The 13,509-nt window shown below is 37.0% G+C and overlaps 1 protein-coding gene across 4 annotated transcripts in view; it reads left to right on the top strand.

Annotated features, from left to right (window-relative positions):
* LOC143666328 (UPF0462 protein C4orf33-like) overlaps positions 1-8,163 on the top strand; it is a 40,057-nt gene extending 31,894 nt beyond the window's left edge. For 2 of the 4 annotated variants that reach the window (XM_077140027.1, XM_077140028.1), the window contains exons 4-6: positions 2,487-2,538; positions 2,657-2,856; positions 6,254-8,162. In XM_077140027.1, the coding sequence (XP_076996142.1) occupies positions 2,487-2,538; positions 2,657-2,856; positions 6,254-6,359 (358 nt within the window). In that variant the 3' untranslated portion in view covers positions 6,360-8,162. Of the gene's footprint in view, positions 1-2,486; positions 2,539-2,656; positions 2,857-5,564; positions 5,700-6,253 lie in introns of all 4 variants that reach the window. The other 2 variants (XR_013167533.1, XM_077140030.1) reach the window with 2 other exon arrangements.
* The last annotated feature ends 5,346 nt before the right edge of the window (positions 8,164-13,509 follow it).

The raw sequence follows: 13,509 nt of genomic DNA, 5'->3' as shown, positions 1-13,509 counted from the left end.
ACACATGATTGAATATTGTGCTGCTACAGAAAGGAACAAAGTCGTGAGGCATGCAATGATGTGAATGAACCTGGAGGACAGTCTGTGATGCAAAATAAGCCAGAAACAGAAGAGCAAATATGGTCTAATTTAGAAAATACTTAGAAGAAAATTGGAGTCTAGATTGTAAGCTCTTATAACAGTCACATTTAGTCTGGAACTATAATTGGTATTTCTAGATATTGAGGGCCTATAAAACTTTGGGTGTATGTGACCCCTAAGACTCAGAGTAGGAGTTCTGCAGGTCTGAAAGTCACCATCGCCACATTCAACAAATGTTAAGGAAATTGAAAGAGAGATCAGGCTTCAGTTAGAGATAAGAATGAAGCTGATTAGGTCAGGACTAAGGTAAATCAGAATACAAGGGTGATGAGGACATTATCTATATTTTAGAACATCACCTACTCTGTGAAACCAATGGAAGAGACGTTTATTTTGGCCAAAGCTTAAATTTTACGTAGCTAACTCAACCTGTCTGGGTAGATCAGTTGAACAACCCAATCATATGGAGTCCAGAATGAGAATGAAGGCTTCTAGTTCTGTATAGCTTGGTATAATGCCTGGATACATCCCAGAGTATGTTGAGTATTGGCAAAATCCCTTGAGGAATGGAAGAAAAAATATGAAAGTATTAAACTTTACCATAGGGGAAACCCCTTATGTTGTCTCAAACATGAGGGACTCTCAGGTCAGTAGGCCCACACCTTGATCTTGAAGCTTGCTCTTGTGAAGTTTATTTATGTACCAGAGAAGCTTAGCCTACCTATAGTTATGCCCAAGAGTTACTTCCAGAGGACCTCTTTTGTTGCTCGGATGTGGCTTCTCTCTCTCTCTCTAAGCCCAGTTCTGTGAGTAAAATCGTTACCCTTCCCCTTATGTGGGGCATGACATCCTGGGGTGAAAGTCTCCCTGGCAACATGGAATATGACTTCCAAGGATGAGCCTGGCCCAGGTGCCATGGAGTCCACAATGCCTTCCTGACCAAAAGGGGGAGAAGAATTATAACAAATAAGGTATATGTAGCTGAGACAGTTCAAACAGTTGAGAGGCTATTCTGGAGGCTACTCTTAAGCTTCAGCTAGATATTGCTGTTTATCATGGTTTGCCAAACCCCAACCAGAACCATTCCTGCCTACCATAAAGAATACCTAGCACTCTATCTGAGATTCTATACAGGTTCCATCCACTATGTTAACTTGCCAGAAACCTGCAAGTTCCAGATGGGTTCCTAGGCCAGATAACTCCTGAAACCCAAAGGGGTCAGCCTCTCCATAACATCAAATAGTTCCATCCCCCATCCCATGTTATTGACAGCCCTTTCCAACAAGGAAAAGTTAGAATGGGCATAGCCCAAATAACCCCAAAGATTGGGAGAAAGGTCAAAGGAGAAGAGAGTTATAACTGAGAATATAGGATTTAACAAATGAGTATGATTGCTGAATCATTATATTGATATTTCTCCAGTATCTTGGAGCAGCTAGAAGGAAAAACCTAAAATTTTGGAACTGTAACTCATATCACACTCTGAAATTTGTTCTATAACTTACTGTTGTGGTCTTCTTTGAAATGTATTGCATTTTTGTATATATGTTACTTTTCACAATAAAAAAAAATGGAAAAGAAGTTTTCTTCTGTTAGAGTAGTCTATTGAAGGAAATCCTCCCTGAAAAACCCACAGAAGACTACCTGTGTAGAAATGTTTAGATTTATTATTTTTTGGAGAAAGTAAATTACTTCATGTAATTACTTTTCAGTCTTCTGATTCTTAATGACCTGGCTAATCCCAGTTATGCACTACTATTAGAATTTCCTTTTTGAGGATGTATTGTGCTTCTTTTTGAAAATGTGACATCATTTTCTGAACTAAGGATAGAAAGCAGGAAAACGCAAGAGACAGACAGGTTGAGGATAGTTGTATGAGAAAATAGAGACAAATTAAAATCTTCAGCCTGTTGACTAGTCTAAACAATCTATGTTTTATATTTTTTACTTTTCAAATGAGCTGCAAGGTAATTTTCTTACAGAGGTAACTTTTAGTGAAGTTGTTAGATTCAGACTTGGCAATTGGTGCCAGGTTTCCCCTTGGGCACTTTGGTTTTTGAAACTGGTTTTGTTATAAACTATAAAATATCCTTCTGCCCTTTTTTCATACTTTGCATTATCTAACCATGAAGTATTTTGTATAATTTCTCATTTAGCAGTATGGAAGGCATATATAGCTTTATGCATTGAACTGCAGTTGTCACAAATAGATTCCATTCTCTGGAAAATTATACACCCAAAGATGTCTCTTCTAAGTAATTGAACACTCTGGCCTTCCCTCCAAGTAGGCAATAATCATATTGCATCTTTTATTATTTGGAAATTTAGTTCCAGATATGAAAGATGGTGAAGAAAATAAGTGTTTCTTTCTTTCAAACACTGATGAGAAATTTTGATTTTGCCAGCCATGGACAACATTTGGTGCTATTACTCTCTGGAAGAAGAAATGTGTGGAAAGTAAGTAAATAAAATTATGAGACAAAATCCTTAAGTGTACAAGTGTTTTGTATGTATATGTATATATGTAAAGTATGTCTGAATTTATCTTTCATATTTTACATGTTGTTTCTGATAGCAAGAGCTTGCTCTATCTTTCAACGTGTCCAGAGGAGAGACAAAATGGGAAGGCAAAGCATATCTTCCTTGGCATTATTTTCCACCAAATGTGACAAAATTCAATTCATTTGCAATTCATGGATCAAAAGATAAAAGAAGTTATGAAGCTCTTTACCCTGTACCTCAACATGAACTGCAACAAGGACAAAAACCTGATTTGTAAGTAAAAAATAAATGAAGTTGTGTTCTAATTCTAAGAGTTTTGGGGGAAATGAATTCTTAGTAGAGCAGTAGGAGATTTTTCTATCTAAAAACAGACTAAAAAATAAATAGAAAAGAGAGGCATAAGTATACAAGCACCTAGTATGGTCCTAGAACCCCTCATGGTCCTCAATTAATACTTGATAGAACTGACATAGTGTTCCTCACTACTGTCAGAATAGCTTTCATATTTCCATAATAGTATGAGAAAAATATTGCTTAATGACTGCTGCAATAATAGAAGGATGGGGGCAGTGCTATAGTGGCTCAGTGGCGAGTATTCTCGCCTACCATACTGGAGACCCAGATTCAATTCTTGGTGCCTGCCCATGCAAAAAAATAAAAAATAATAGAGTGATGGTCCCAGATTTTTTTATGATCCTCTTCGGAGTTAAATGGCTAGAGCCATCCGTGTTTCCTGGTGTGAGCAAAGGGTTAATAAGTCCTTTCCCCAGCAGCAGGAGAATCTGACCTTCTTCTGTCTCTTTCTTCTGCTAATGTCATAAGGATAAAAATGTCAAGTACTTTTATAGGCACCATTGCTTATGGTATAATGACCCCTGATTGATAAGCTGCATCTGAATCAAAAGAAATTACCAATGAACTATAAATACCTGATGGGGAGAGCATAATTTTGGGCTTCCTTTTTTTTTTTTTTTAACTTTTAAAATTGTCTAATATAACATATATACAAAGCAAAGAAAGAAAAAAGCAACAGTTTTCAAAGCACTCTTCAACCAGTAGTTACAGCACAGATCCCAGAGTTTTTCATGAGCTACCATACAGTCCTCTCAGATTTTTCCTTCTAACTGCTCCAGAATGTAGGAGGCTAGAAGGAACAAGTATTTTTTTATCATCAAAGTTGACGTTTTTATTCTTTTTTTGTAAAAAAATAACATACAAAAAAGCAATAAATTTCAAAGCACCGCACAATGAGTTGTAGAACAGATTCAGAGTTTGGCATGGGTTACAATTCCTCAATTTTAAGTTTTTACCTGCTCTAAGATACTGGAGACTAAAAGAGATGTGAATTTAATGATTCAGCATTCATATTCATTTGTTAAATCCTGTCTTCTCTGTATAGCTCTACCGTCACCGTTGATCTTTCTATCCCTCTCTTTAGGGGCATTTGGGCTATGGCCATTCTAACTTTTTCGTGTTGGAAGGGTCTGTCAATAATATGGGGTAGGGAGATGGAACTATCTGATGTTCTGGAGAGACTGGGCCCTCCAGGTTTCAGGATTTATCTGGTCAACCCATCTGGACCCATCTGGAGGTTGTAGGTTTCTGGAAAGTTACTGTAGTGCATGGAACCCTTGTGGAATATTATATATTGCCCTAGGTGTTCTTTAGGATTGGCTGGAATGGTCCTGGTGGAGGTTTGGCAGGTTATGATAGGTAGCAATGTCTAACTGAAGCTTGTAGCCTCTCGACTCTATTTGAACTCTCTTTGCCACCAATACTTTATTAGCAATACTTCTTTTCCCTCTTTTGGTCAGTATGGAGTTATTGATCCCACAGTGCCAGGACCAGACTTATCCCTGGGAGTCATCTCCCATGCCACCAGGGAGACTTTCACCCCTGGGTGTTATGGCCCACATATGGGGGAGGGCAATGTTTTCATTTGCAGAGTTGTGCTTAGAGAGAGTGAGGCCACATCTGAGCAACAAAAAAGGTCCTCCAGAAGTAACCTATAGGGAGGCTAAGCTTCTCCACTACCTACTTAAGCTTCACAAGAGTAAGCCTCAAGGTTAAGGGATTGGTCTATTGATTTGGGTGTCCCTGAAGTTTGATACAATATCAGGGATTCCCTGATGGTAAAGTTTAATAGTTCCATATTTTTTCTCCCATCCCTCAAGGGACTTTGCCAATACTTTTTGATTATCTGCTTAACATACTCTGGGTTTGGCTTCCTTTTAGCAGTCATGGTCCATAAGGGGACCTGGAAGCAACACCTATGAAGTTATTACAAGAATGTAATAACATTCTTTGGGGCGTCAGGCATTTAAGCCAAGATATCTCCTGTAACTTCCCAATTTGAGTCTTGTCTCCTTGTACCTGAAGCTGTCACATAGGGAGAAACATAGCACCTGGGCAGCCACTGAATGTTTCATGAACTCCAGCAGGGATTTTCTTGTGGGGACGAAAGCCAGATGCTGTCCTGTGGCAAGCTGTGATTCTTGCCCTATATCTCTCTAAGCATACTTACTGTCTCCCTAAGCATGCTTACTGTGATCTACAATGGTTTGGTGAGTCTAAATGTTTAGGATAGCCTAAGAGAGACATCCGGGTGCGCACTGTAGCATGGTAATCTGGATGTTACCCTCTGAAAGTAGTATACTAGCCTTCCTCTCCTTGTTAGATTTTCTCCTTCCTGTCATTCTCTTACTTCACTGTGTTTTGCCTTCATCTCTTCTAGTCTATTCCATTATTCTCTGTGATACACTTTTGCCTTTTCCCTTTGCTTTTCTTCATAGTCCAAATTCTTTCTAGCTAGCCTTCTGTTTCCTCTTTACTATTGTCTCCTTAACCACTTAATCTGGGATTGACAGTTGTGACTCTAAAACTAGTTCAGCCTGGTCAGGTGGGCAAAATGGGGCAGGATTCTAGATGCAACTGCCTCATGACCCCCCATAACAAGATGGTGTGTCTCTGTGACTATTCAGGGGTTAGTGCCTGCCTGTATTCAGATTCTCCATCCATGCTTTACCCTGGGTGGAAGTACGATTATCCCAGTGACCAGGACCAAGCCAGGGCAGATGGATCTCCTACAAAGCTGAGTTCCAAATTCAGGGTATTAGGTAAGCTTTTCTTTCATCATTTAGCTTCAAGGGAAAGTTCCGTAACAGTTAAATGGTCTTTCTGGAAAGAAAAGAACTAGTATTAACACTCTTTTATTATCATCTCCCTTGCTTTGACAAAAGAGGGAAATATGAATTCTATCCTCTGATCTGTGGAGCCGACATTTTTTAGAAGATTGTGACTATTATACATTATATTAAATGTAAAAAAAAACCCCAGAATATAAAAACATCTGAAAAAATATATGATTTGTTTAAACTTAGATAGAATGAGGCAGGTTTGAGCATTGATTTTTATTTCTCCCTTTAGCTGTGGGGAAACTTTGCAGTTTCCCACTCTTTGAAAGGAGAGTGCTTTGAGATGTAGGTGAATGTTTTCAGAGCTGAGAACTGTGAGAAAATTGTGCATATAGAATACATTTTGCTTGTGTGATATTTCTTAAAATAGAATGTTGTCTTATCACATATGTGACAAAATAAATAGACCTTCAGGACAACTGTTTCACAAATGCATAATTCATTTCAATTCCTGCCTTCTTTTTCTTTGCTTTTAGCCATCGTCTGGAATACTTCAGGCCTTTCCGTTTTAACACGTTTCTTGGAGAAGAATGGAAACAGCCAGAATCAGACCTGTGGTTAATAGAGAAACCTGATGTATAGGAATATGGTAGATAACCACATCATTTCTTCTCTATGCCCTTTAAAGTAAATCAGGAGTAAGCACCAATCTCCTTCAAGACAGCATGAACACATTTCAACCACAAATATTTTCATAGATGTCACTGAAAATATAGTATCTCTGTGGTTATGAATTAACGAGAAAATAAAAGTTTATACTTGATTTTATCTATAAAGTCAAAATGTTTCTCAGAATCCAATAGCTAGGAGCCATCGTATCTATGGCTTCTACCTTCTGCTTTACATCAGCATCACCACAAATATCCCTGACTCTATAAACCAAGGTCCTTCTTTCAGCTTCCGGAGACTGTAATATATGATTTACACATTTTTAAACTTCATGCAGTATACAGTAGGTATTTACTGGGAATTCTTGAAATGAGTAGAAAACAGTGACCTTTTTGAGTTGAATGAGTGATCTACATCTATTAAGACTTCACTAAGATGCAAGGGTTATTTATCCAACTGTTTTCCTGTCTTGTGACTATTTTTATTCTGTAGAAGGAGATAAAATGAAGTAGTCTTGAATTCAGACAGTGAACTCTGCTTTCATTTACAAATAAATGAAAAATGTTTAATGCTATCAAACAAAATGTCATAATTGTCTCCATTTTATTTTGTAAGCACCAAACAGTCCTGGTCTGGAATTTTCGAGTTTTGTGATATAATACAGTATTTCAGAGCTTGAAGCAATCTTGTAGATCATCTATGAACTTCTCAAATCTGGTCCTTCTCCAGCCTTCTTTTAACTCAGAGGCTGGCAATCTTGCACAAAATGATTCCTTTTTACTTATAGCAGAGATACCTAGTTACCTGCCTAACTCCTCTTCTTTACTAGCAAAACTTGATTTTTTTTCAAACAATTTTAATTTGCTCAAAAACGCATTTTCCTAAATTCCTTTAAAAATAGAAATTCTCCTCTCATAAAGTTGAACACATACCTACGTTATGATTCAGAAGTTTCAATTTTAGGTATATACCTAAAAGAAGTGAACATTCGTAGCAGCTTTATAATAACACAAAACTAAATAATCAAATTTCCAGCCACAGGAGAATGGATGAACTTCAATATAGTCAGACAGTGGAATATTATTCAAATAAAAAAGAACAGTCTATTGATACATGCAACAGCATAGATGCACCTCAAACACATTATGTTGAGTAAGAGATGCCAGACATAATATACTGTATGATTATTTTTATGATTATTTTTCTGTCAAAGTCAGTTACAGGCAATGCTAGGCTATGATAATATATACCAGAACAGCAGTTACTTTGGGTAGAGATAGGGGATTCTAATTACTTAGAAAAGGAGCTTGAGAGATTTTTCTGGGGTGACGAAAATGTTCTGTTCCTTCATCTGGATGGTGATTATTTAGTTCCATATATTTGTCAACATTCCTCAGGCTGTATGTTTAAGGTTTGTGATTTTATCATATGTAAATTATGCCTTAATAAAGTACTGTTATAAAACTGTTTATAACTTAAATGAAGGAGTTGAGTTCAAATTCATATTGGTTCCATTAAACGTTGTATACACAGCTCTTATTTCTGTACTCACCAATGCTAGTTAAAGATTTTTAAACAACTGTTTATTAAATGTATTCTTTATCTAAAGCGAAAGCTGGTCTAAGGTAAATATTGACTTTTACAAATGACACCATATGTATCTTAGTGTACATTTTCCTAAATTCCTGGTCATTTGCCATCCTTCTTGAATGGGTGAGCCACATCTATTAAGACTTCATTAATAACTGCTTACCTTGGTGGCACAGTGTTAGGCACTTTAGATAAACTTAGAAATTATTTTTTAAATTTTTCAATAGCAACTAACTAATTAATTTGATAGATAATAACCTGTCAGTTTCGCATAAGAAAGACATTTAAAATTATATAGACTTGTTTATTTATAAATAATGTAAAATAGTTTTATAAATATGTATAAAACTATTTTTAAAAACCCAATCTGATGTATTTTCGATTATCCTGATTTTACAAGTGACTCAATCACTGCATCAAGGGTTCAGGTATAAACCATAACCTATTTATTATATAGGGGAAAAGTAAAACAAGTATTTTAGATACAATAACAGCATATACAATTTTGAATTTGAATATTGTGGTTTATGAGCTTTCTAAACCTAATACGTGCCTCTTTTTATCTGTGTTTAGGTATTTGTTAAGCATCTCTGAACTTTCATTTAGACAAGAAATGTTTTCCTTTTTCCTATAACCTATTTTTTAAAGCAAAAATACATTATATGCATTTTTTCTTTTGAAAGTGACATGTATTCATAGAAGTTTGGAATATTTGTCCATTAGTAAGATACAAATAATGTATCCTATAGAAACTTCATATTTAAGAATGGGTGTTTGTAATAGATGTTTCAAATTTGTTTTTCAACTTCAGGGCCATGGAAGAATAGTCCTTCCTATGTTTAAAATATACACAAATGCATCTCCTTGCTGTGTTTTGGGTTTTTCACTCCAGTATCAAGCAGATTTTCTCTTCTCACCACCTAAATAGATTACACAGCGCATGTATTTGTTCAGGTGTTTCACCACATGTTTTCCCAACTCCAGTAAAGTATAAGTCAGCCCAGAGAGAAATATATGTTATTTTTAGCCCCCGAATACTTTTTTTTTTTAATTACTGTAAGTTTGGGTTATCTGAAGCAAGCAAACAAACAAATATACTTGATTTTTTTTTCTTCTTCCTCTTCTTCCACATTTTCTTCTCTTTTGAAATGTTAGCCTTCTGGTGACAGAAGATAATGAGTACAATTAGTCTGATGTTTTAAAAGGAAAAACAAAAGGTAGCTCAATCTTTGGGTTTGTTCATATGAGGGCTCAGCCTATTGAATTGGTTGTCCTCACTGCTTGCGAGAACATCAGGCCTTCTTCAAATGGGGAAATTGCTATTCTGACATATCTTGAACCCCAGATTCTCCTGTACCCCCCTAGGCTGGCAGAAGCAACTGCCTTAACCTTGCTGGAAGTAATCATCATCGCCTTCCCTAGACACATCCCAAAACCTCATCTGAGACAGGTGCTTATACATAATTCTTGTTCTCCTCCAGATCTGACCCCATCTCCTCTTGTTTGTTTTTCTTTATGAGAGAGCTTGTGGATTTACAAGACAATCATGTGTATATTAAAAGATTCCCATACAACACCCATCACCAACACCTTGCATTTCTTGTGGAACATTTGTTACAAAGGATGATAGCATAGTTTTATGATTGTACTATTAATTAAAGCCCATGAGCTAACTTAGAATTCACTGTTTGTGTAATGTAGTTCCATAGATTTCTTTAAAAAATTTATTCTGTAACCATGTAAACAATGTAACATTTCCTTTTTTAATATTCAGATATATGTTTCAGTGCGTTCACATTATTGTGATACCATCACCCCTATCCACTACCAAAATATTTCCATCATTCCACATAGGAACACTGTACATTTTAAGCCTTAACTTCCCATTCCCTACCTTCACCTCATCCCCTGGTAAGTATGTACTAGATTCTGACTCTATAAGTTTGCTTATTCTAATTATTTCAAATGTGTGAGATCATACACTATTTGTCTTTTCATGTCTGGCTTATTTCACTCAAAATTATGCCTTCAAGGTTCATCCTAGTTGTTACATATATCAGGACTTCATTCCTTTTTATGGCTGAATAGTAGTCCATTGTATGTATATGCCACATTTTATTTATCCATTCATCATTTGATGGGCACTTGGGTTGATTCCATCTTTTCACAATTGTGAATAATGCTGCTGTGAACATCATGTGCAAATATCAGTTTCTGCTCTCAGTTTTTCTGAGTATGTATCTAGTGTGGGATTCTTGGGTTTTATGGTAGTTTTATACTTAGCTTTCTGAGAAACTGCCAAACTGTCTTCACACTGTCTGCACCATTTTACACTGCCATGAGCAATGAATGAGTATTCCTATTAGCATCCTCTCCAACTCGTGTTATTTTCCATTTTTTTAGCAGCAGCTATGAGGTACAGACCCAATAGTTCACAAGAATTTACAGTATGATAAAAAGTGGCATTTCCAAGATGGGGTGGAGAAGAGAAAGATTATATCTCTAACATATACAGGTTATAACAGATTTCACATAGTTTTTTTAAACATACAATAAAATTTCATTGATACAAACCACAAATAGGCAAATATAACTCAAGTGCTTAGCAATATGGTCACATATGGTAAAAGCATAAAGAAAAGCAAGATCAATGGGATGAAATCAGGAGGCTTCCCCCCTGAAACAGTATTTCCAGCTTCTCTTTAAAAGTCAGGTCTGGTGTGGTCCATGACATTTCCACTAGGTGACCATCAGTGGGTGCAGTGTTCTTTTTTTTTTAATAACTATTTTTATTCGCAACTCTTTACACACATACAGTCCATACATGATGTGAAATCAATGACTCACATATTATCACATAGTTGTGTATTCATCATCATGATCATTTTTAGAATATTCACATTACTCCAGAAAAAGAAAAGAAAAAAACTCATACATCCCATACCCCTCACCCCTCCCTCACATTGACCACCTGTCTTTCAACCTATCCAATTTACTTTATTCCCTATCCCCACTAATATTTATTGATTTTCTATCTTTTTTTTTACTCATCTATCCATACCCTGGATAAAAGAAGCATCAGTCACAAGGTATTCACAGTCACACAGTTATATTATAAAAGCTATATTGTTTTACAGTCACCTTCAAGAGTCAAGGCTACTGGAATACATCTCAAGAGTTTCAGGTACTTCCCTCCAGCCACTCCAATACACTATAAACTAAAATGAGATATCTAGAATAACCTCCAGGATGACTTCTCAACTCTGTTTGAAATCTCTCAGCCACTGAAAATTTATTTTGTCTCATTTTTCTCTTCTCCCTTTTGGTCAAGAAGGACTTCTCAATCCCATGATGCAGGGTCACAGCTCATCCCAGGAGTTCTGTCCCACATTTCCAGGGAGATTTACACCCTTGAGAGTCATGTCCCATGTAGGGGGGAAGGCAGTGAGTTCACTTGCTGAATTGGCTTAGAGAGAGAGGTCACATCTGAGCAGCAAAAGAGGCTCTCTGGGGATGACTCTTAGGCATAATTATAAGTAGGCTAAAAGGCAGGGCAAAATGGCATCTTAGTGAAGTGCGGAATTTAGTTCATCCTCCACAGCAGCTAGTAAATAGCTAAGAACACTACAGAACAACTGCTGGGGCAACATCAGTGACTGGACACACAGTGTACACCAGTCTCGATAAGCTGGACCAGCTGAGACCCCACACAGAACTCTACACACCCTGCCCCATGCTGCAGAGGCCAGCACCCCTACTCCAGGGGCACTGAAGCCTGGTAGGGGAAAGGAAACAGACTTTACTACCAGCAAGAGTTTAGCTCAGCCAATCCCAATTATGGAATTAATTAACAAATTTTAACAACTGAAAATAGGCCCCCAGCTCAGCTATCCCTGGGATACGAGGTACTAGGGAGGTTTTGCCTTGGCAGTAAGAGGGTGAGGCTGATGGAAAATAAAGGGGCTCTTTGAGTCAGACAGCACAAAATAGTTGAAAAGGGCTGGGCCCTAGCAAAAGGGGGCACATAGAGCCTGAAGATACATCGAGCCTGACAAACCTGAAGAGCGGGGTCCTGCTCTGAAAAGGATTTTTTTGTGTTTTGTTTCTACTACTTAACAGCTCACTAGATAGATTTGGAAGGCTTCTCAGGCTCCAGCCTGAGACATAATTCAGCTTGTCTGAGAAACAAAGTAACTAGTCAGGTGAAAGAAGTTAATTCCCTAAGGCTGTATCTTCCTCCAAAAGAAATGTGGGGCCGATTTTCTCAAGTGGAGAAACTCCATCAAGGAATTCAGGCCCCAGGGACTTGAAAACTGAGGCAATTAATGCTGACCTACAACCTCACCTCTGTCTCAACCAGGCCTCTGGCAGGGAGAGTCTACTGAAGTTATCGGCACCACACCACTTTACACTGGTGGGAAGCCATGGGCAGACATGTACCATATATCGGGCAGGACAGGAAAAGCACAGAGTCTAGAGGCTTCATAGGAAAGTCTGTCAATCTGCTGGGTCTCACTTTCAGAGAAAACTGATGCAGGTGACTCTTTCCTCCTGAGAGGAGGTCAGTCCGGTCTGAGAAAATCTGACTGGGGTCTATAATATCTAAGGATTCCCTCTTCCTCAAAAAAAGGCTCCATAATGGAGAGGGCAAGAAAAGAAAAACAAGAACTGAAAAATTCTGATCAGTTAAACAGGACCTATGCTGGAGTTCTAGAATAAATTGAACTGAATGTCAAAGACAGATAGAGAACAAAGCCATCCAGCAAGAAAATCCCAGGTAAAAGAATGAAAACAACTCCCAGAATAAACTAATTAAGGAAATCAAATGCTTAGATGCCAACAAAAAATAACGAGTCATACTAGAAAAATCGAAGAAATGGCCCAGTCAAAGGAACAAACCAACAATTCAAATGAGATACAAGAGTTGAAACCACTAATTCAGGATGTTTGAACAGACATGAAAAATTTCAAAAATCAAATCAAGGAGCTGAGGGAGGATATAAAGAAGGCATTGGGTGAACAAAAAGGAGAAATCAAAAGTTTGAAAAAACAAATGAAAGAACTTATGGGAATGAAAGGCACAATAGAAGGGATGAAAACTAAAAAAAAAAAAAAATGGAAACCTACAATGATAGATATGAAGAGGCAGAAGAAAGGATTAGTGAACTAGAGGATGGGATATTTGAAATCTGACACACAAAGGAAAATATAGGGAAAAGAATGGATAAACATGTGCAGAGTCTCAGGGACTTGAATAACAACATGAAACACAAAAAATATACATGTTGTGCATATTCCAGATGGAGAAGGGAAGTGAAAAGGAGGAGAAAGACTAATGGAGGAAATGATCACTGAAAATTTCCCATCTCTCTTTTTTTCATGTTTTTTTATTAATTAAAAAAAATTAACAAACAAACAAAACAATAAGATATTCCATTATACATATATAATCAGTAATTCTTAATATCATCACATAGTTGCATATTCATCATTTCTTAGAACATTTGCATTGATTTAGAAAAAGAAATAAAAA

The sequence above is a fragment of the Tamandua tetradactyla genome, chromosome 22, assembly GCF_023851605.1.
Source record: "Tamandua tetradactyla isolate mTamTet1 chromosome 22, mTamTet1.pri, whole genome shotgun sequence".
In the NCBI taxonomy this organism is placed as follows: domain Eukaryota; kingdom Metazoa; phylum Chordata; class Mammalia; order Pilosa; family Myrmecophagidae; genus Tamandua; species Tamandua tetradactyla.
The sequence above is the reverse complement of the archived record's forward strand: the minus strand, read 5'-3'. Positions and strand labels throughout refer to the sequence as shown.